At 44.1% G+C, this 22325-nt stretch overlaps 2 protein-coding genes across 8 annotated transcripts in view; both read left to right on the top strand.

Annotated features, from left to right (window-relative positions):
* Positions 1-3646, top strand: part of FGD5 (FYVE, RhoGEF and PH domain containing 5) — an 85117-nt gene extending 81471 nt beyond the window's left edge. For all 3 annotated transcript variants that reach the window (XM_064156075.1, XM_064156076.1, XM_064156077.1), the window contains 2 exons: positions 697-845; positions 1573-3646. In XM_064156075.1, coding sequence (XP_064012145.1) covers positions 697-845; positions 1573-1609 — 186 coding nt within the window. In that variant the 3' untranslated portion in view covers positions 1610-3646. The remainder of the gene's footprint in view (positions 1-696; positions 846-1572) is intronic.
* A 1963-nt stretch (positions 3647-5609) lies between these two features.
* Positions 5610-22325, top strand: part of NR2C2 (nuclear receptor subfamily 2 group C member 2) — a 28480-nt gene continuing 11764 nt past the window's right edge. For 2 of the 5 annotated variants that reach the window (XM_064156097.1, XM_064156099.1), the window contains exons 1-10: positions 8636-8711; positions 9805-9902; positions 14089-14199; positions 15370-15570; positions 16713-16815; positions 17828-18007; positions 19294-19441; positions 20841-20934; positions 21324-21457; positions 21751-21928. In XM_064156097.1, coding sequence (XP_064012167.1) covers positions 9831-9902; positions 14089-14199; positions 15370-15570; positions 16713-16815; positions 17828-18007; positions 19294-19441; positions 20841-20934; positions 21324-21457; positions 21751-21928 — 1221 coding nt within the window. In that variant the 5' untranslated portion in view covers positions 8636-8711; positions 9805-9830. Of the gene's footprint in view, positions 5665-5878; positions 6007-8627; positions 8712-9804; positions 9903-14088; positions 14200-15369; positions 15571-16712; positions 16816-17827; positions 18008-19293; positions 19442-20840; positions 20935-21323; positions 21458-21750; positions 21929-22325 lie in introns of those variants that run through there. The other 3 variants (XM_064156098.1, XM_064156101.1, XM_064156102.1) reach the window with 3 other exon arrangements.

Below are 22325 nucleotides of genomic sequence, written 5' to 3' on the forward strand. Positions count from 1 at the left end.
TTCTAAAAGCAGAGGCAAAGGCAAGACATACAGATAAAAAACATTATCTAAGCACAGTGGCCAAAACTGCATGTATCAGTGACAGCTAAGCTAGAACTCAGTCAAGGCTTCTTGTTTTAACTTGTACAAAACGGCACTTGGCAAGCAAATTTCGTGGATGCTTCTTGGGAGTAAATTAACAATTAATTGTGTTATCAGCTCAGACATTTCTGATCAGTGCTTTGGAAAAGAAGTGTGCTGTCTGAGAAAGTGCAGTGCTAAGAAAGCTGCCAGTGCTATCAAAAGAACACAAGGCACCAAGACAGCTATTGCTTGCACAAAGCAAATAAAAACGGGTAACTGTGAGCAGGTCTCAGGCTTTCAGAACTGTTCCTGTCCTGTTACTCTCAGTAACCTCCAGGACTCTTACACCAGAGACATTATAGTAACAGCTAATTTGACCTTCATGGCCACATGGATGATCATGAAGAACTGGACTTTCAGAGGTGGTTTATGAGTTCAAGACTGAGACTAGATGAGCATGTGCAGTACAGAGGCACTGCTCTTGCTCAGGTAAGAAACACCAGTGCACTCGAAGACCAACACTATTGCTTTTGCAGCTCTGTCAGAGAGGGGCTGCATCATTATTTGGTTTTCAGAAAGAGCCCTTAAACTGTTGCAAGGCTTCTAAATTTTGGTTCACTGCTTTGCTTTCAGGACAAGGTTGCCACTGAAAGTTTGCCTTTGCTGGGATTCACTGTTGCTCCAGAAAAGGAGGAAGGCAGTGCAGACACCATTTTCCATCTCTACCACAAGCAGACTCTCTTTTACAGCTTCCGAGCAGAGGACAGCAGCTCGGCACAGAGGTACGGGTGCAGGGCTCCCAGGCACACAGGTCCCAGAGCTGGTGTTGGGTTTTCTCCTGCCCTTCAGAAAGGTATTCCTCTCAGCAGTCTCAGCCTGGAGACTAAGCAGAGTTATTGTGATTGACCTGGGTGATGTGAAAAATCTACCTGGCACTTCTCAGTTCCTTCAGAAAGGAGAACTTCTCCCTTGTATAGGAAAAAGAGGAGCCTGAGTCTCAGGTTAATGCACCTAGGAGTCTGTCAGCTGCAATTACTGCACAGAACTACTGCTTTTTTACTACAGGAATTACTGCTTTGTGTTCTGGCTACCCAGCTCTTAGAGTCCTCACCAACATGTGGTTAGGTTTCCCAGTCTAATGCTACAGCTGACATAATAGTCACAAAATTGACATAATAGTAATGGAATTAGCAATAAAAGTGCCAGCACCTCAAGACACTCAGGTAAAGAGATAAGTCTGTAAGAGAAGTTTTGTTGCTTTTAAACATACGTCAGAGATTTCACCTTTCCTACTCTAAGACAGCACTTGTACTGCCTTTGAGCTGTTATGACCAATCCCTGGTAAAGATTGTACTGGAACACAAGAGTCCTGAACTCAGTTCCCTCCTTAGTCACAAAACTAGGGATCTTTGCTAAAGCTGGGATGGGAAATGCAGTCCTCAAACTACAGATGTTCTTAACACACATACAGTGTGATGTGCACCACTTTGCCTTTCCTGCCCTTTCCAGGTGGATTGACGCCATGGAGGAAGCGTCAATATTATAGCAGCTGGCACCCAATGGACTTGACTCAATTCTCAGCTCTCCATACACGTCCAGCAGCCCTCTTCTGTCTTACCAAACCCATCAGTGTATTTCAGGCAGGGTGGCTACATACACTGGATATAAACTGTCTCCAGATTGCTCCTTTTTCTTCCCTCTTCATACACACACATTTTTGCAAATGGAAACTTCAAAGTAGATAATATTTATAATGATCTTTATGTCTGTGCAAGCTCAACCTGTACTATAAGCTTCTTCTCTGATCCCACAGTAAACTAAGTCTAACATCAAGACAAGAGAATACAGAGAAAATCTGACTACAGTAACAGGCTCAGTTTTATTTACTCTAGAGCACTCTCCTATTTCAGTGGTTTGATGTCTGCCATGAAATATGATGTAGTAAAAAACAAATAGTCATTTAAAGCACTTTATTATTTTTATTAGACCATGGCTTTATCTTCTCATGTTTCTAAGGAATTCAGTGGCCGATTTATGACTTGCCCATTAACAAGCACCAGCAGGAAATTATCCCCTGTGTTTGCTAAACTGCTCCTACAGAAAATGAACCAACAGCATCTCCAGTCTACCTGGGCTACCAAAGCTTCACTGCCAAAGAGTCCAGGATAATTACTTACTATGAATTCGCAGTTTTACACAGATCACCACATAGCATCATACCACTGCAGTGCTTTTACAATGTTCTCTGCTATCCAGATGTTGAACTAGGTCACTTATACCTAACCACTACATCAGATGCAACCCAGAGGTTACTTTTATGGTAAGCCTACAGTCAGTTTTTAATGAACACTACCTAGCAGTGTTAAGATTTTTATCACCTGTTTAAGTAGTCTCTTTCCAAAGGTCCTGCTTCTTCCACCATTTGTGCTATAAACAATGCCATCAGAAGCTGAACCCATGCAGGCAGCTCACACTTTGGAACATGCTGGTGGGCTGCATGCAGTGGGCCGAACCTGCTCTGCTGCAATGCTTTGGAGCTCCTGTGCCCAGACTTAACTTACATCCAACTGCTGTTATGCACTACAGCTCCAGAGCTGGATTCTCAGCAGCCAAGCACCTGGATGGCTTCTTGGATGCTGTGCTGCTTTCCTCCAGCTGAGGACAGAGATCTCTAGAGTGTGGGGGTGATTTTGTTGGGATTTTTGTTGTTTGGTTGCTCTTTTGGGGCTTGGGTGTTTGTTAATGAGTTTGGGGGCCTTCTAGGGGGAGAGAGGAGGGGTTTGGTTTTAGTGTCTTGGTTTTTTTTATAAAGGTTGAAAAGTGGTGTTCTGATCATTGCAATAAAATTGTTTCATGTCCTATATTTATCATATTTGACCGAGCAATAGAATGCCATTTATGATTAAAATGTATCTTTGTATAAAAATAACATGTTCAAGAATTTACTTACTTTCCAATATATTGAAGGGGAGGATTTTTATTACTTCCATTTTCCCTTTCTTTGAGAAGCTTACTGGGCATCTCAGAGTTTGACCCTAAGAAATTCCTTATAATTACCCACACTGTAGAGGTTTGTAATATGTATCCAAATGATACAAGTAGTTCAGCTTACCTCCTGGAAAAACAAACTTGAAAAAAACCACAAATACACCCCTACCACTAAATAAAAATCCAGTTATTGTGTGGTTTGTTGATACATCCGAGTCTGACAGTTCATCATATGAAAACAGAAATGAAGGATGAGCAAGCTTTGGTATTCTTTAGCTAAGGGATGAAGATGAATGCTCTGCCTCAGGCTAGAGCCACTGATACCAGCACACCGCAAGTGTGCATCCCGCCCGTAGAAACACTTTGCACTAATGAAGAGGGGAAATACTGAATACAGAGTAAGGCCTAATCATGGTCCCAAACAAAACTGCACTAGAGATTAACAGTATTATGAAGACTTAGGTGCTGACATTTAGTGACTGTTGTAAGAAGTTTTAAGTGGGAAATTAATACTTTATAATATTTTGTTGTAAAAAATAAAACACAGTGCTATTAAACATTGTTTTAATGTGGAAAAATAAAAGAGCAAAATGTACTTGTAGTTCTACAGGCTTTTCCTTTCCCTCATTTTTACTTTCTTTAGTCCCAGCTCTGCAGTTCCAGTTACTGTTAACAGGCACCTATCAACTGGCTCTGACAGGAAGAGCATCAAATCAGACAGTAGCAGAAGCCTTCTGCCGGAAACAGCATTTAGACCCAATTGCTATGATGAAGTGCTTCAGTCCCCACTGCACTTACCTCCAATAAAGCCCACCTACCAGTCAATCCAGCTATAGATATGGGTGGTCTCAACACAGCACTGAAAGAACATGACCCAAGAGATGCACATCTCACAGTTTAAAGCCAGTTTAAATTTATTCCCAGATTAATTTCACTGTAAAAAGGGGGTCTTTTTTGCCAAATACTCCATTTAAAAACCGTGCTGTGGTCATACATATGGCTCCATAAGTCATTATCCTTTACTGATAACAAGGGAAACACACTCCTACCCAACCTCTAACCTACTGCAAAGCCATTATGAAAATGTACACATCCTCAAAGGCATCTGTATCACAGAGCTGCACTTGCACACTAATGGCACGTTTCAAGTAAAAGAAATACACCTGTGTCTGAAGGCACACACGTGTCTCTGTTTGGAGAAATGCTTCATACACCTGACAGGAGTGAACACCCAAGACATTCTTGGAAACATTTTCCTTTATTTACGGCAAATGCCTCTGCACATAATGTGCTTTAATGCCATCAGCTTCACAACAGTAGTTCTTCACTTCTCATATTCTCGCCTCAAAAAGCCAGTTCTAACAAAAAACAACCAAAGAAACAAACCCCCCCTCAACCCGACAAATAAATCCAAGTGCTGTGTTCAGCACCTCCAGTTTATTGCCTGCAGCTGCTCTCTCTTTCAAAAATTTCAGGAGCTACTATCACTTCGTATCTTCCCATTTTACTACTCATCTGACCACTTTTAGCTTCTGACAAAAATACCAGACTTAAGACAAACTTAGTAGAAGTATTAAGGTAATTTTGACAGAAGTAAGATGATAAATAGCTACACAGAGTTACAAAAGTGAACTGGGATCATGGTTAATGTGCAACAGCCTCAGAAAGCAGGGACAAGGACCGTGCAATGGTGCCCTTAAACCACCTCAGCTACACCTAAACCTGGGTCCTGTCCACAGCCGCACATCTGCGGACAGAACCAGCGTGGTTTACTGCCAGGTCCATGGGGAGAGCCCTCACCAATGACGCCAGCTTCACAAAGTGAATAAAAGACGCGGGACACTCTGGTGGTGGCCTTTGGAACATCAGTGCCAACTGCAAGCCTACCTTTGAGTCTGCATCTTCAGTAAGAGTCGCGATGCAGGTGGAACATCGACCTGCTCACAGAACAACGCCCTCCAGTCAGCCAACTCGAGCTGCAGGCTACAGCAGAGGCTCGAAGGCCACAGTTCCAACTTTCCAAAGTGGGCGCTTCTCAGGTTCGGGAGCCCGGTGGAGGGCAGGGCCCTTGCAGGCCCAGGCGCCTGCGCAACGCCCGCTCCCGCCCGGGCGCAGGCTGCTGGGGCACAGGGCTCCGCCGGGCACAGGGCTCCGCCGGGCACACAGCTGCAGCAGCCGCCCCGGGAGCCGCGCGCGGCGCGCTGCCCGCCAGAGCAGCGGCGCGAGGCTCGAGCGGCCCAGGTAGCCCCTCCCCCGCCGTCGTGCCGGCCCCGCCCCGCGAGGGGGATGGAGGGGCCGAGGCCGGCCGGGCGCTGGGGAGAGGAAACGGCGAAACGCTCCCAGGCGGCGGCAGCGGCGGCCGGGGTCACGAACTCTGACCTTTGCCGGGGGCACGCACACAAAACAAAACACCACCGCCCCCCCCGCGCGGCCCGGTAGCACAGACCCGCCCCACACCCACCCCGCGGACCCCGGTTGCCCCCCTCACCACCGCCGCCGCCCTCACGGGGGGAGGGAGGGCCGCCGCTGGGCACCGTCACCCAGCACTGGCCCGCCTGGGCCTGGGTCTGGGTCAGGGTCACCAGCAGGGCACGTTTGGCATCGATTCCTGAGGTAAAAATCGTTTTTTAAAATTGAGGCGACCCGGTGGGGTTTATTTCGGTGGGGCCGAGACGAGGGAGGGGGCGCGGGGAGGTGGCATCGGGGCCCTGTTAGGGACACCCCCGCGAGTGGCAAAAGGGAGGGGTAACGTTCGGTTTAAGGTGAGGGGGGGAAAGCAAGGCTTCGGTATTTTGTTGGTAAAGGAGAGATGGTCGTGCTGTAGGCTGGCCTGCAGCTCCTGGAGAAGGAGAGAACAGCGTCGTGAGGAGCTGGGTCGAACCGGTACGGGAGTCCCGTTGCGGAGCCGCTGGGCTGGAATGCGGGCCCCCTGAGGTCGGAGTCGGTCCGGTCACGGTGAGAGTAGTCTACTGTCTGGGGGTTCGCAAGGGCGATGGTCGCGGCGATGACGAGCTCGGGACACGGACAGAGAGAGAGAAGATGGAGTCTGAGCGGGCGGAGGCGGCGGTTTGAACCTGACCCTTTTACCTTTGCCACCGGGAGGGCGGAGGGGAGGGGGCGGTGGGTACTTTGCATACGGGGCTGAGACCGCCGCCATCTTACCGGTCGCTTCCCTACTGCCGTGCCCGGGCCCCTCATAGCCTAATATAACCAGATACCGGAGGGGAGGGGGCCTAATGGCGGCGGCGGCAGCCCCGCCTGGGACTTGGCCGCCAGCCAGCACCGCCATTTTGAGCTTGGCTGCGTCTCTCTGGTGTTTTCCTTCTTCGTCGGGAGGCGGGGCCCCGGGCCTTACAGGCAGCCTCTTCCGCCAATCAGTGGCGCCTGGGGGACGATGTGGGCATCGGCTGCAGCGCGGGGCGGCGGCTGCCGGCCGGCCGGGTGCGAGTGCCGCGGGGTGCTGGTTTCCTTAGCTCCTGCGCTGGTAGTTCTGGCAAGGGTTCCTGCCGCCTTCCTGCCACAGTGCGGGTGGCTCTCGGCAGAGACTAACCTGCCAGTCCCGCCTTTCCTGTCTCCAGAATCCCGCTGAGGCGAGGGGAGGCGTCTGGTTTGCTGCTCGGTGCCGCTGAGCCAGGCACAGGCTGTGCAGAGCGCCGTTCCCTTAAGACAAAGGAGCGCACCTCAATAAGCTGGAATTCGGCCTGTTGCCATGTTACCCTAGTAGGTCCCTAGCACAAAATACTTCAAACAGAGTGTAGGACTTTATTCTGCCGTTTCACTGTGGCTAAAAGAGCGAGTGATGGGTTTGTGCCGTATTTCAGGCAGCAACAGGCCTGCACGTACTGAGCTGGCTGCCGCCCTACTGCCCTGGAAGCCCTCTGCTGGAGTTCCAGGTCCCTCCTTGCAGTTTTTAAGTGCCGTCTTTGTTTTGTTGGTTTCTTTGATATTTGTTCTTTGTTTCCTTACGAGCTCTGCCGCTCAAGGGTTTTGCAAGGAAGCTGATTTTACCTTGTGTCACCTAGGAGTCAGCATCATTTAACGAGCTTACTTGGCTGTGTGTGGTCTCTGGGCTCCCAGTTGAGTTCGCTGACATAGCCTTAGCGTACTGGTTTTTGGGGAGGTTCAAAGTAACACAAAACCTTTGATGGGTGACAATAGCAACAGCAAATCTATGGAAACCTTACCATGGCAAAGACTCCATGGGGTTTTAGAAAGGACTTATACAAATCTCATGTTCAGGACTTTTCAGCCTTAAAGCACAGAGAAAACAGCATGTTGTGAGCATATGGTTATCTTCCTTGCTAAACTTAAAAAGTTAGAGAAAACAAAAAAAGAATTACTGAACAACTGCAAGCCCTCTACAAGCTCCTGTATGAAGTGGGTCTGGTGGAAATGGTTCATATGCTTACTGGGCAAGTTGAACATCTGGATGAAAATAACAAGTTGTATGAGAAACACAATTTCCATGGGGAACATCTCCAATTATGCCTTCCACTGACATATACCAAACAGCATTCACGTTTCATTTACCACGATATGATATGATCTTTTTAACAATCTATTTTCACATTTCACCATGAGCTTTGCAGACGTTGCATTTGAAGGGAGCAGGTTGGTGCTGGAGACATGCATGTATGTCTGTTAACATGTTTCGCTGACGCTCTTAGTAATTTTTAAATTTTAGTGATTTTAAAGTGAGTGCTTTGCATACATCAACAGAAAGCTTCAAAAAACAAAAATCAAGTGGGCCATCAGTCAGGAATGCCTTTTCATTCCCAGCACTTGAGTCAGAATCTAAACTCTGGCTCTGTAATAAGCAAGTCACAATTAAAAATTAAATGCATGAATTTGAAATCTTAATTATGTTTACCCTTGGAGAAACAGCCCTAGTAATGATAATATGAAATATATTGGAAGTGATCTGTTCTTGTTCTGTTTGCTTTCTCTTTTTGTTTTTAAACCCTTAACCAGCATAAAGTTGAAAGTGCCAACAGTAACAACAGGAGATAACAACTCTGCGGTATTTTCCCCTCAGGCTGATAATACTATTGCATTATAATAAAGAATAAGTTACATACTAGAAAATAGATTATGTGACAGTTGATTTCTTTTGTCGTGCCATACTGCCACAGGAACGTGGAGGCACGTGGCAGTTTGATAAAAATGGTCTCTAAGCAGCATTCTTGGTTTGCTGTTTTCCTTGTTCAGCATGCAGTGCAGGGGTTCCTCTTCCCTTGAGTTGAGGAAAATGCCTTAGCTGTAAATTCCACAGGCTGTGTCAGTGGTTTACACTCAAATTAGTCTTTGGTTTATGAAATTAACGTCTCTTCTTTGCAGCTTAAACAATAAAGGTAGTCTCTTGGAGGCTCTCTAAAGAGTGATGTGCTCTGCTCTTTGAGCAGGGTGGTTCTAGTGTGCACGTGTGTGTGGACACAGCTGGGACATGTGCCTTTAGCAGTCAGATATGGCAAACAAGTTGTAAATTATCAAAGAGTCCTATCGGGGCTTTCTTAACTAATAATAAGACAAACATAACTTTTGTCCCTGATGGAAGTTGCTGGCATCTTTTCAAATAGGTTCTCTAATGATCCTGTTTCACCATGGCAACCAGTATGGAGGTGCTGGCTCAGCAGGTAGTGGAGACTCAGCAGGTGGCTGAGGTGAGTGACAGATGATATCACGACAGTTGGTATATGAGCTTTCGAAATGAAAAACGTCTTAGGGAGTCCTCTCTGTTTACAATTAAGCATAGATGGAAGAGAACATCTTTATAGAACTTATGGACAAACAGGAAACCAGTGCACAAATACATGGTTTGCTTACCTTCATTCTGGTGCCCCCTGTATTTGGAAGCAGGACATTCAGCATGAAGTACAAAGAAACTTGACTGTATTACGGATTACTAAAAAAATTAATTGAATGGAATTTCTGGTCACTTGGTCTTTTGCTGGATGACTTTGGACATGAAAGGTTTCTGCTCATTTCCTGAGTTGTCATCTCAATCCAGAACAGTGTTTGGGCTTACCTGTTTTAGCTACACATTACATTGAATTTACAGTACTGTGATTAAACCAGACTTTATGTTTTCTGCCTACACATATAAGTAAAATCTACTTAAAGTGATATTAAGTGATATCTGGATGTATATTTATTTGTTCTTGGATGCTCAGCAGCTAAAACTTCTAAATCAACTGATGAGCACTGAAACTGCATGTGAACGTAGCCATAGAAAACAACCTATTGCCCACCTTTAGTCAAAGAATGAACTAGAATTTGTGTATGTTTAAAATTATTTGATTTCATACCCTTAAAATTTACAATTATTTAGCATATTAAAGGATTTCCTAAATAGCAATGGGTGATCAGGCTAAGAGAGCTCTGTAGACAAGACCACTTTTCAGACATGAGTTTGGGGACTTTTGATGTAATAGGGTAAGATAGAACCTGGATATTATAAAATATGTTTAGTTTAAGAAGCTCCATGGCCTACTGAGCGTCCTGACAATAACATCTAGGGACTAGTTTCAAAAAAGTCTAAAGTTTCATAGCACAAGTCGACAGGCAAAGTTTCACTGCAGCTTGCTGTACCAGGTGTCAGTGTGGCAAACTGCTTTTTGCAGCAGTGCTTCCAAAGCTGGAAATAAAACCTGTAATGGAAATACTGGCAAACCTTGTGCAATTTTGGTAGAACTTGAGTGCTGTAATCACATCTAAGGCACTTAAAATATGTGACATTTGTAATTCCTCGTGCAGGAAATGCACCGTGGTAACATAGTGTGATGGTTGTATCTTGCCACTGGAGAGATCGCTCCATCTCAAGAGTGTATGAAGCTCTGATTTCTTCCTGTCCGGTGGGTAAATAGAGGGCTTCACGTCTTTATAGTATTCACCTCCTTCTTAAATTATATGCCTGTCCACTACATCACACCATGAAAACTTTGTTCATGGCAAAACAATCTTAAGCATCATTATGTCATTGAGAACTAATTACTGCTATGACCGTGTTAATGTTAAACTGTTTGAGGCTGGCTGCCTGCTCCTTCAGTCAGACACAGTTTTTAATACATGGAATACATTATTAGTTTTCTTGAAGCATGCTAAACTTTCTATTTGTGCTCACCGTTTCTTTGAAAAAATTCAGCATGAAAAGACAGCACTGGCCTTAAAAAATGAGAGGCTTTTCAAAATATCCTAATTTTCAACAATGAAAATTAAATGGAAGGAGACAGAGTCATAAATTGTGCACTGAATTTTAAGTTATGAATTATGAAAGTTGCAAACAGGATAACTTAATGCAAATATTGGCAGACGTACCTATATCTGCATTATTTTGTCAGCATCGTTGCCACATGTGTAGTGCTTGTGTTTATTGAGAGCCATGGTGCCAAGCACCAAGTCAGACTGCCAAGTCAGGCTTTCTTGAGCAATAATTCATCAGGTTTGTTTCCCATGAAGCTGTGACTGTCTCACAGGAGTTAATGAGCACACTCCAGTACTGTGAATATTTTCGTACTTGCTCTCTTTTTACAACTTTGTAAAATTGCCTTTGGGATGGTTTCACATGGCATCTGCTGCTGCTGCTTGCTTCTGATTTTTAGCAGCGGTGCTCCCTGCATTTTTCCAGCTGTGTATTTCTGAACAGATTGAGCAAGAGTTCCATTTGTAGTGTCTGCGGTTGCATTTCTTGCAGTTCCTGAGACTGGAGAGCAGAGGACAGCTAGGGGAGTCAAGAGGAAATTTCAGCAATTCCTCCTCATCTTGAGTGGCGTTTGAAAAACATAAGCAGTACTACAGCCTTAATGCGAAAATAAGTGCCACTGCTTTTCTCAAGGATTTGTTTAGTGTCACTGTGCAGTGTGTCACTGGCCCAGGCTCAATCCCAGATCCTGTGTAGTGCCTTCAGTTGTCAGACAAAGTTCTGAAGCTGAACTGTCACTGTGGGCAGGGTCCTCTGTATTCAGGTTGTGAAATACGCAGCTCCTTTTTCCCCAGTCTTACCTTACAATGACTTCTGACAAATTGCACCTCATGAAAATTTAAAAATATTTTCTGTCTTGACCCATTTGTCAGCCAGCACTGCAGGTTCATGCAGGTGTCTTGTGCTGTGTAGCTCAGAGGAGGTAGTCACAGGTGTCACAAACTTGTGCAGGAATTATTCAGTGTATTTAGGCTTCCTGTTGGAGGGCCCCAGGCTAGTTTAGAAAGAGCTGTGTTCCTTTAAGTACATCAGCTTAAGGAACTCTGAGGCTAAAGATGCTCCACAGGGAATATGATGGATTTTCCTATACATTTTGCTTTGAAAATAAGAGGCAGACTTTTCTGAAATTTCATTTTGCTGTTCCACAGCTCGAAGACAGTGACTAGATCGAGGGGCTTAAGAAGAAGGATAACAGAGGGAGGGAGAAGCTTGATAACCTGATACTATCTTCCCCAAATGAAATTAATCATGCTATTAGAGAAACTCTTTCAGTAGCTGTTAAAACAGCAGGAACACGTCGATTCCGCTTCCTTGGCAACAGGGAATGATAGTGCACTTGACCTTCAGAGAAACAGGGTCACGGAGAGGGCATTAAAAACAAGACTGCCTGTTTTCTGTGATTGGAGTCCCAGTGATGGAGGCTGGAAGAAGTATCTGTGATCCGAGTAACAGTGACTTCGACATTGCTTTTGGATTGTTTTGTCCTCAGAGATTTGCTGAGGAAAAATGTAAATAGGACTGCAGGAACAATTTGACACTGTAAGTACTGGAGTCTGTGCAGTGTGCGTACAGCTGGGGAGCTCCAGGAAGAAAACACTACTGCTGTGTTAAACTACAGTTATGTTTTCTCTCCCTCACTCAAAATAAGTTTCTTTGATATGTTTTGTGTAGGGAAATAGGGGAGGTTGAGCTGTCTTTGACAATTTCAGTATTGTTTTCTGATTAAGTCACAGTGGTTACTTTCTAATTAATTGTTGATTAAGCCTCTAAAATGTGGTCCACTCAAGTTTTCTATGATATGTGGCCTAGTTTGTTTCTTTCCTCATCTCTTGAAGATGAAGCCTCATTTGGAACTCTTTCCATTCTTGAAGACATTACAATGTATGTAATTTTTCAGAATCTATTTTAGAATTACAGGAACACACTTGCACTGGCTTTGGAGGGCAATTGCTTTAGATGTGACACAGGATTCATGATGCCTTTTTCTTCCGAACTGCAGATTGGGACAGGCACTGTTGGGATTAATCCTGCAAGTGAAGATGGCAGGATGCTCACCTGATAGGAGCACTTAAAAGCTGTTTGCTTTCAGAATGCTTCACTTTCTTTGGGAATCTGGTGATAGCTTTATTTTTCCTGTAGTATTTCTATACACTGCCTGAAGTTAACTTTGTACATCTGTGGTACAACTATTTCAGAGTGTGGTCTGGCAACAGGTCAAGGGGCAACAGTCACAAACCAGAACTCAGGAGGTTCCACCTGCACGTAGGCTGCTTGGAGAGGTTGTAGTCTCTCTTCTGGAGAGACTCCAAACCCAGCTGGCCATTGTGATCCCAGGCAACCTGCTGTGGGTGACCCTGCTTTAGCAGGGGGTTGCACTGGATGATCCCCAGAGGTCTGTTGCAATGCCCAGTGTGCTGGGATTCTGTGATAAGGAGATCCCTGTTCAAATGTGTCCGCTTAAAAGTTTCAGTGTTGGGAGTCTTGGGGAGGGTTCTAACCTAAGGATCTTGTTTTCTGCGTATTTCCTTCATTTGTCATGCAGTCTGGAACTAACCATGTTCTCATTCCTGAAGAATTCCTAGGGTAATTTTGGTAGACATTATTTGGATTTTGTTCAGTTAAGGCCATTTTTTTGTGATTAGGTTCCAAACTAAGAGTGGCAAAAATGCCAATAGTGGAAAAAGGTAGATGTAGACATCTACATCTGCAGACCCTTCTCTGTGTTAAAGACTGATGCAGTGGCTTCAGCTCAAGTTTATCTCTGAAAACAATCAAATGCTAAGGTACTTCTTTAAAGCATTGTATGTCCTAAGCTAGTTAAATGAGGCTAGATGAGGGTGAGGAGTGGCAGGCAGTACTTCTGCAGTTGTGAGCTGACTGGAAGGACTAGAACACAAGAGCTTCACCTCTCCTATGGTCATGGCTACTAAGAAGGAGCAGTTAGTTGTGAGGGTCACACCAATAAATTTCAGCATAGCTCTACCAGCAGTTTTTCAAGTGTTTTTAGAATAAGAAGCAATAGTATTTCAGAAAAAATCTGCAGCACCCTGAAGCAGAAAAGCAGAAATTGGAGAACAGCAAAAGAGGAGGACTTGAGCACACTGGACAACTGGAATTTTAGTTTATTCTCCTGTCTGCAGCAGAGATAGGCGGGTAACTGGCCTTCTGAGTTTGCACTTTTTACCTTAGAAGTACTGAGCAGTTAAAACTGCTCTTGCTTCTACTGAAGACTGAAATACTGTGTACATATGATGCTTTCAGGAGGCTTCAGAGCTTAAATAAATGCAGACATCAAAGCTTGTGGCCAGTTTGGTCACGTGGCAGCTCTGTGAGCTTACAACAGATTCCACATGTCTCTTGTGGCACGTATGTGCCTGTGGCTGAGTATGGGTTTGTTTAGGGGTGTAGAGAAAGCTTTTCTACGTTTGGGCTGTCTTGACAATTCAAAAAGTGGTTCATAAAATACTTAGGAGTTACTAAGAGGTGAAGTATTTAACATTATACATTATGGTGTGGTTTGTTTTTACAGAAGCAAAAAATGAGAGAAATACGTAATAAAAAGTTGGAAAATAGTGTTTGTGCATTTCAGTAAGCTGAAGGGTCAGAGAGTGATTATCCAGTGACTTACTGGGGGGCGGTGTTTGCTTTGTGGGCTTGGTCATCTCAGATTCATTGGATTGCCCCAAAAGCTGATGCTGTGATAGTTCACTGAAAGAAAACCCAAGCTGGCTTAGTGACTGTAACTTTGCAATAGCTACTGTGCTCTGGGGCCCTCTGCTCCTCAGTAAACACAGGTGTCAGTGCTGTGACAGTGAGGGAATGCTGTGTGTTGCTCACAGGTGCAGGCTGTTCAGACTTCCCTGTCTGAATCTCCAGTGATGACCAGCCCTTCCCAGCGTATCCAGATCATTTCCACAGACTCCTCTGTAGCGTCCCCACAGCGCATCCAGGTGAGAATCCATTGGTCAAATCTTCTGGGTTTGTTTCCTCTTCCCCCTTAGTTTTGTACACAAGTGTGCTGAGGTCTTTGGAAGGCTTCCTTAGAGAGGAAGTTTGAGTTGATAGTAAGTTGAATAGGAATCAGCAGTGTGCCTTGGCAGCCAAAAGAACCAACCAAGTCCTGAGGTACTTCAGACACAGCTAGTTGGTCAAGGGAGGTGATTGCCCCACTCTCCACTGCAAGTGTGGTCCCACCTTGAGTACTGTGTGCAGATTTGGGTTCCTCAATATAAGAAGGACATTAGACTGTTAATAGGTGTCCACAGGAGGGTGACCAAGGTAGTGAAAGGCCTCAAGGGTAAGACCTAAGGCAGAGCAGCTGAGGTCACTTGGTTTGTTGAGCTTGGAGAAAAGAAGACTGAGAGGTGACTTCAGCACATTTCACTACTTCCTCAAGTGGGAACAGAAGAGGAGGAGGTGCTGATCTCATTTGTCTCTATGATGACCAGCAGTAGGGCATGTTGAAATGGAATGAAGTTCCATCCAGGAGAAGTTCAGGTTGGACATTAAGAAAAGACTCTTGACTAAGAGGGTGGTTAGTCACTGGAACAGGCTTCCCAGGGAAGTGGTCATGCCACCAAATATGGCAGAGCTCAAGGAGTGCCTGGGTGATGCTCTTCATTATATGGATTAGTTTTAGGTAGTCCCACAAGAAGCAGTGTTGGACTTGATAGTCTTTATGGGTTCCTCCAACTTGGAGTATTGTGTGATTCCATGATATCTTTGTGGTGCATATGCCTTGCATGTTGCTTGCCATTCATCAGCTGCAGTCTGGGATCCGCTAGATCCAACTCCTTTGGAACATTTTGGTGTGGTTACAAGATCTGCTGTACCTCTCCACTGTGAGCGGTATCTTACTGGCATTTTCACAGCTCTCTGGTGCTTTCCATCCATGTGGATGCATTTCTACTAAACACAAAGACTCTGGGCTGGATTTTCTTGTTCTGCAGTTCTGTGGGTAGCTGCAGTAACTTTGCACCAATGTGGTAAATGTGCAAATAGCATAACAATGAGTAGCAAGGGCCATTAGCAGAGAGTATCATAGAATTCTGAGACAGAATAAAAGATTTTACAATGTGACATGTACAGTGCCTCATAAAATTCTTCAACGTGTTTTACAGATTGTGACAGATCAGCAAACAGGTCAAAAGATCCAGATAGTGACAGCAGTGGACTCAGCTGTGTCTCCAAAGCAACAGTTTATTTTAGCCAGTCCAGATGGAACTGGTGCAGGAAAGGTGATACTGGCAGCACCAGAGACATCCAATGCCAAACAGCTCATCTTTACCACCACAGACAACATCGTGCCGGGCAGGATTCAGGTCAATACAGTAACTGCAACAGATAATAATGTTGGGGTTTTCCCCATTTTTTTAATTTTTAGATTATTTAAGTCTGTAATTGCTTTAAGACAAATTGCAGTAGAGTTCTGAAGATCGGACATGGATTAGACTATACTAATTGTAGGCTTCATCATTTGTGAATGCTGTTGTCACATTTATTTGCACTCACCACCCCTTGTATGTTGACGTTAAAATTCCAAAGGCATGGGCAAATACTTAAGATGGTATTTGTGAGGAGTGCCAGGATTTCAGGTGATCTGTAGAAGATTCACAGGTACAGAGAGATGCAGCTCACCTGAGCAAGCCTATGCTCCCTGTGTGGTATCAAGATTTTGCCGTCAAAGCTCTTTGAGCAGCAGCTGTCCTGTAACAGTTGTGTGAGGGTCGTGAGCAGGATGCACAAAACCAGGAGCTTTGCAGAACCAGTTGTACACACAATGACCTCTCTGCAGTGAGAGCTGAGCTTTCTTCCTAGCAGTCCTGAAAAAAAGGAAGTGTCTGGTCTCTATTGCTGCTGGTAACAGTAGAGAATATTTGCAGGGAGAAGTGTTTGTTCTTAGATAAACCTGTGAAGAACTCTGTCAACAGTCTTTGAAGATGTATTTGGCTGTGCTAAATTGGTCACCTGATGTTACAGAGGGGTGAGGGGGTTTAAAATGTTCCACATTAGGCAGAATGTTCTGAACGCAAGTGTTGGAATCCAAGGCCTTCAGAAGGGGAGCTTTTTCTTTAATGGCCATCAGCTTTATCCCCTCTGTACCATATACCCTAAGAGCTTGAGAAGGGATAGATGGGGACAGCATCTGAAATGCAACCATCTCTGGCTAAGTGCAGCAGCCACTGAGAGTATTGCAAGAAGGGAAAATTACTGTTGTCTGTACAAGTGAGTAAACTTAGTTGTGTGGAACAAAGCCAGGACTTTGATATGGAGTTTGTTTTGCTAGGACTTCACAGTCTCGCTGTTGGCAGTAAAGCTCTCACTGCCTTGCATTTTGTACCACTTAATTTCATTCTGCATGTGATCCAGCCACCTCTTCTCAGCTCTATGCAAGGCTTGTTATGTTCATGTCAGAAACAAATACTGGCTCACGACCTCTCTTTGTTCTGTAATTGTGCTTTAGATAGTAACAGACTCTGCTTCGGTGGAACGTTTGCTGGGGAAAGCCGATGTTCAGCGGCCCCAGGTTGTAGAATATTGCGTCGTCTGTGGTGATAAAGCATCAGGTAAGGCAGCACAGCAAGGAATCTTGAAGAAACTTGGTTGGAAGGATGACTGGGCTGAAGGGAGGAGGTTTCATGTGTTTTTCTGATGGCACAAGTCTGAAATGGGGATAACATTCTCCTGTGTGACTATACACACAGGTGAAAAACTCTCCTTGGAAGGATATTAGTTTGTGCTTCAGCTGGAGTGTGTCATAAATCTGCATGTGCTGAAAGAGGAAATAAGGATCAAATAGCTCCTGGTAACTGCAAGAGGTGATGGCAGGTATTAGTCTGCATTCCCACAGCTGTGGGCAGCCATGCCATGAACATCTCACCTGGAAAAGTGTGCTTACTCCAGGAAAACATTTATTGTCACTCCCTAGCAAACTTAAGACTTCCTGGTAGACTTTGGTCTTCTACTATCAGCGAAAAAGACAAGTGGAGATCGAGTGAATCTTCTGTTCCAGATCCATGTGGTGTCTATGAAGTAGCATCTCCATTAGCTCAGGAAGTGAGCAGTGCTGCCTTTCTTATAGAGGAGACATGCCACAAAGAAGACATCTTCCTGTCTTTGTCTTGCTTTCTTTGAGTGCTTATGCAACTGAAACCATTGGTACGTGAAGGAATTTCAAACCAATGTTCCAGTTAAACCTTTGTGTAGTTACTTGCGTTCTGGAATGACTTAACTCCTAGCACCTATGTTCTTTGAGCATGTGCTATAACCTGTAACAGCACTTGGAACCACATCTGTTCTGCTCCAGAAATGGGAACTACTACCTCCTCAGAGGCCTCTCATTTACAAACAGGATTAGCCTTCTTCTCTTCTCTTCACTCTCCCACCAAAACGCCCTGACAATAGATAAATAAGAAGTGTCCTGTAAACTCAGAAGAATACATTCATGGTCTGAGTGATTTAGAGAATACGTAGTAAATGCAAGGGGTGACTTGTGTATTGTCTTCCTTGCCTGAGGTAAGCATATCTCTGCTATGATCTAAGTCATTTCCATCTGATGACAATGTACCTGTTTCTTAGGTCGTCACTATGGTGCTGTCAGTTGTGAGGGATGCAAAGGTTTCTTTAAAAGGAGTGTAAGGAAGAATCTCACCTACAGTTGTCGTAGCAACCAGGACTGTATCATCAACAAACACCATCGGAATCGCTGCCAGTTTTGCAGGCTGAAGAAATGTCTGGAGATGGGCATGAAAATGGAATGTGAGTGCTAAGTATACGATGTAATACTGTCCCTGATGTGTAATACATATGGGGACTAGGACTTTTCAGTGTGCTTTTTCCATTTTGGTCTGTGTTGCTTGAAGGAAACAGAACTTTGAGCACCCAGAGCACCTACTGTACTTTTCCTTCATCACCATTTTGTGTCTGTTGTGCGGGAGTGTTTTGAGCCATGCCTTATACTACTGCAGCCTCTGAGGAGCCCCCTTAGAGCATCGCTTAGAGCGCTTGTTACAAATGCAGAATACGTCCACAGTATTTTAACACGGAGGGGCATAAACCCGAGTCTAGCGTTTGATGTTCAGGATCTGCTCTCCTGGTTTTGCTGCTTTTTCAACCAGTGATGGAAAGTAAATGCTGTGTTTTTTTCTACCACCCTTTCCCCTCTCCTTTTTTTTTTGTACTAATTTGGTCATGTGTGGACATGGCTTTATGACACATTGTATAATCTGTCAGGTTTTAAACGATGCAGTTTCATGTTAGTATGCAGTGCTTTGTACTCCATGCTAGCATCCAAACCCCTCTTTCAATATATTTTGATTCCATTTTATAATACCTCTGCTTCTTGAGTCCAGCACATTGTGAACTGGTTGTGTTGTGATAAATTTGTGGACAATGGAAGGTGAAGCAACATGCACTTGTATTTTTCCACTTGATCTAGGCAGGATAAGTTCCAGCCACCGAATTCAAGAGAGGCAGAACTTCAAGCTGTAAATACAGGCATCTTTATTGTTTCCTACCCCAATATGATTAGGACCTATTGTCACTGACTTTATTGGGCTATGGGACTGGAATGAATGGATGTGAGTGAATTGCTCATTCTGCAGAGACTTGTCTCCCTGGCAGTTCTTCTGCATTGCTCACCTGACTTGCCTGGCTTGACTTTTTCTGGGTTCCTTCTGATTTTGCATTGTTTTGAGATATCCAGAGTGTGGCTGCATCTAATATTCACATACAGCTTTACTTGTGGAAACAAACAATTTGAAAACACATCTTGCAGAATCTTAGTAAATGCCAGTGTAACAGCAAACTTGTCTTGCAGTTCAGCAACACTGAAAGTAAATGATCAGCCTGACATTTTTTTTTTTAAGTTAGAAATGGGCATAGTCACAGGGAGACCAAAACTGGAGCCTGTGCTTCCTCAGTCTTTATATTCGGTTTCCAGTTTTGCAATGAGCTGGTACACAATCGCAGCTGTGCAAGCAAATCCTACTCTGAGAATTCCACTTCCTTTGTGTATTCTTTCAAATCTGCATGTTTGTCTGTAGCTGTTCAGAGTGAAAGAAAGCCTTTTGATGTGCAGCGTGAAAAGCCAACCAACTGCGCAGCTTCCACTGAGAAGATCTACATCAGGAAAGACCTGCGGAGTCCTCTGATAGCAACTCCAACGTTTGTGGCAGACAAAGATGGGACACGGTGAGTGCCTCAGCTGGACAGGCTATGGTTATTTGTGCACAGTGCTTAGCAGGCATAGCTGGACTCTGAAGGATTGGACAGAGAAGAGATCCAGTTCACAAACCACCGGTTTCCACTGCCAAGACCAACCTACACTGTTGTGCTTCTTATGAAGGTTTTTATGTCTGAGCACTGCTAGGTGGTTTTCAGCTCAGAGCTGTCTCTTGGCCAGCCAGATCAAGGCACAAACCGGACAAATCCGTGGTGCCAGAGCCAAAAGCATGCAGGCTTACGCTGTGATGCATTTAGGCTAGCACTGCCCTGAAAGCAAATCTGCCAATGGCAGACTAGGTCTTCCTTCTCCTAAAGACAGTGCTGACAGGGACCACAACAGCTGCTGATCCAGATCCCAAGAGACCAGCTCCAGCAAGAAAACAGCAGCAGCAGTTGCACGGTGATTCCCATGCTCTCCGTTGTCTCCACAGGTACTCGGTGTGGAAATGAGGATTGTACTGGACAGAGGCAAGAGTTGTCTTTTTCTGAAGAGAGTGAACATGACCTCTGGGTTAAATATCACATTTGTAAAACTCTAGGTCCAGTTAGACTGTGCAGTAAGGAAGACTGGGCTGCGGATTTCTCAGAGATTTGTTTTTCGCTGTTCTCATTCAAAAGTAGCTCTCACTGACACATTTGCTTCTTTGAGAGTCCCTTGTCCTTGCAGCCCTGTAAACAGTATTCTGGTCGTTAACTGTTAGTCTCCAGTGTTCATGTAGGATTCAAATCTGTATGAGGTGTGATAATTTGCTGCCTGTGGTAGTCCACAAAGTTAGTTGTTAGTCTCAGACCCCTTAAACTATAAATTCCCTGTGGCCCTGAGCTGTCATTTGAGCATTTGTATTGGGTTATGTAGACTTGAAGCGTGAGATAAGTAACAAAGAAACGTACCTTTGCTGACTGCAAAGACTTTCCATTGTCTCCCTGAATTAGATTCAGCCAAAGGAAAGGATCTTTGGTCTTATGGCTATATCTTGGAATGTAGAATTTGTTTATTCTCAATGTTTTTTTTTTCTGCAGTGCTGTCCATTGTCCAGATTGGAATGCACAGTGATGCCTTCCCCCTACACCTAAAGCTTAACCCTAAGATGTTAAGTTAATTCTGAGATCATGAGGAGACAACATCTTTCCTTAAAACAGAGTAAACTAGCATGGCAAGAGTCTGTTTGAGAAGGGCAAACATTAGTCCAGCCTTGCTGTCTTTCAAGCTGCTTTTTGGAAACCTTCACTAAGATTTGAGTCCTGATTAATAAACTCTGAGCTTCATTAAGTTGTTCATTTAAAAGTTGGTAATCAGTTTTATTCTGGCATGGGTTGTTAGTGTAAAAATACTCCTGACTGTCAGATGTTTTATGTTTTTTAACAGGTCAGGAGGTCTTCTTGATCCAGGAATGCTTGTGAATATTCAGCAGCCTTTGATCAGGGATGATGGCACAGTCCTCCTAACTGCTGACTCCAAGGTATTTATCTTTCCATTGAGTTCTGAACATAGATATTTGTTTGGTCAGATAATTTCAGCTATGTAAATAAACACAAGTAGTTCTTGCTCTTGAGAAGATGAAGTTGGGGTGAGAGCTATAGGTATGGAGGCAATGAGCTGATCAGCACAAATGTGATTTCTGTTTGTGGGTGTCTTTCTGCGTATGTCAGCCTCAGGTAGGTCTCCACAAGACAGATCAATTTGGACTAGGGCTGATGACTGCAAAGGACTTAATGATCACCATGTAGATGTTCATGAGGAAGAAAAAGGTACACAAGGGAAAAAGAGCACAAAGCTTAGAAGTGGAAAAACTGATGTATGATACATCACCTATAATTCTGGTCTACTAATATGGTTCTTCCTTTTCAGGCTGAAACAAGCCAGGGTGCTTTAGGAACTCTAGCAAACGTTGTAACATCTCTGGCTAACCTCAATGAGTCTCTAAACAATGGAGATACTTCTGAAGTTCAACAAGAAGAGCAATCTGCAAGTGAGATCACACGGTATGCATCCATATTTGATTTTGTTGAGCAGTTTGCATTCTGTATGGTGGACTCTTGCGTCATTCAGTGAAGCAGTTTGGCATTGGAACACCAAAGACAGTAGAGACTGCGCCCTGCTTTGAAATTAGTTTTTCAGAAATCTGAAGCTCGACTGTTGTCCTTTTGTGAAGAACTGTCTTCTGTCTCTCACCTCTAAGTGAAAGTGCTTTATAGCACTCCATTTGAGCACTGCTCCATTTTTTAAAGCACTCTTTTATTGCTTTTTCTTTTTGGTTTTTTTTTTTTTTCCCCAGGGCATTTGATACTTTGGCTAAAGCACTTAATACCACAGATGGTACGGCAGCTCATACCTTGGCAGATGGGATGGATCCTACAGGTGGAGGGAATATTCACGTAATCAGTAGAGATCAGTCAACACCAATTATTGAAGTGGAAGGACCCCTACTTACAGATACGCATGTCACATTTAAGGTGTGTCCTTCTGTAAATGTCTTCCTAAACAAGCTGACATGTAGGATGTGACCCAGGATCACTTTACTTTGGTTTCTTTATTTGTGTATGTAATTTTATCAATATAATCTTGGAAAACATTTGCTGTTAAAAAGCTTCTAATACAATTTTTACTCTTGCACGCTGTATCTAAAGAGTATGGGTGTTATTTCATAAGACTTTTTCATAGACAGAAGGATGCTTTAACATTTATTTCACTCTCCAGTGCTGTGGATAATCACTTTGCATGTCACCCATACAGTATGGTGTCTTGCTTGATGCGTTTATAATTTTAGGGTGTTTACAATTTGGTGCTCTGTGATCATATATTCTTTTTGCATCACCTTCCCTCTTGAGCGACTTAGAGTTTAGATTTTAT

Source organism: Pogoniulus pusillus, chromosome 16 (assembly GCF_015220805.1).
Source record: "Pogoniulus pusillus isolate bPogPus1 chromosome 16, bPogPus1.pri, whole genome shotgun sequence".
Classification (NCBI taxonomy): Eukaryota; Metazoa; Chordata; class Aves; order Piciformes; family Lybiidae; genus Pogoniulus; species Pogoniulus pusillus.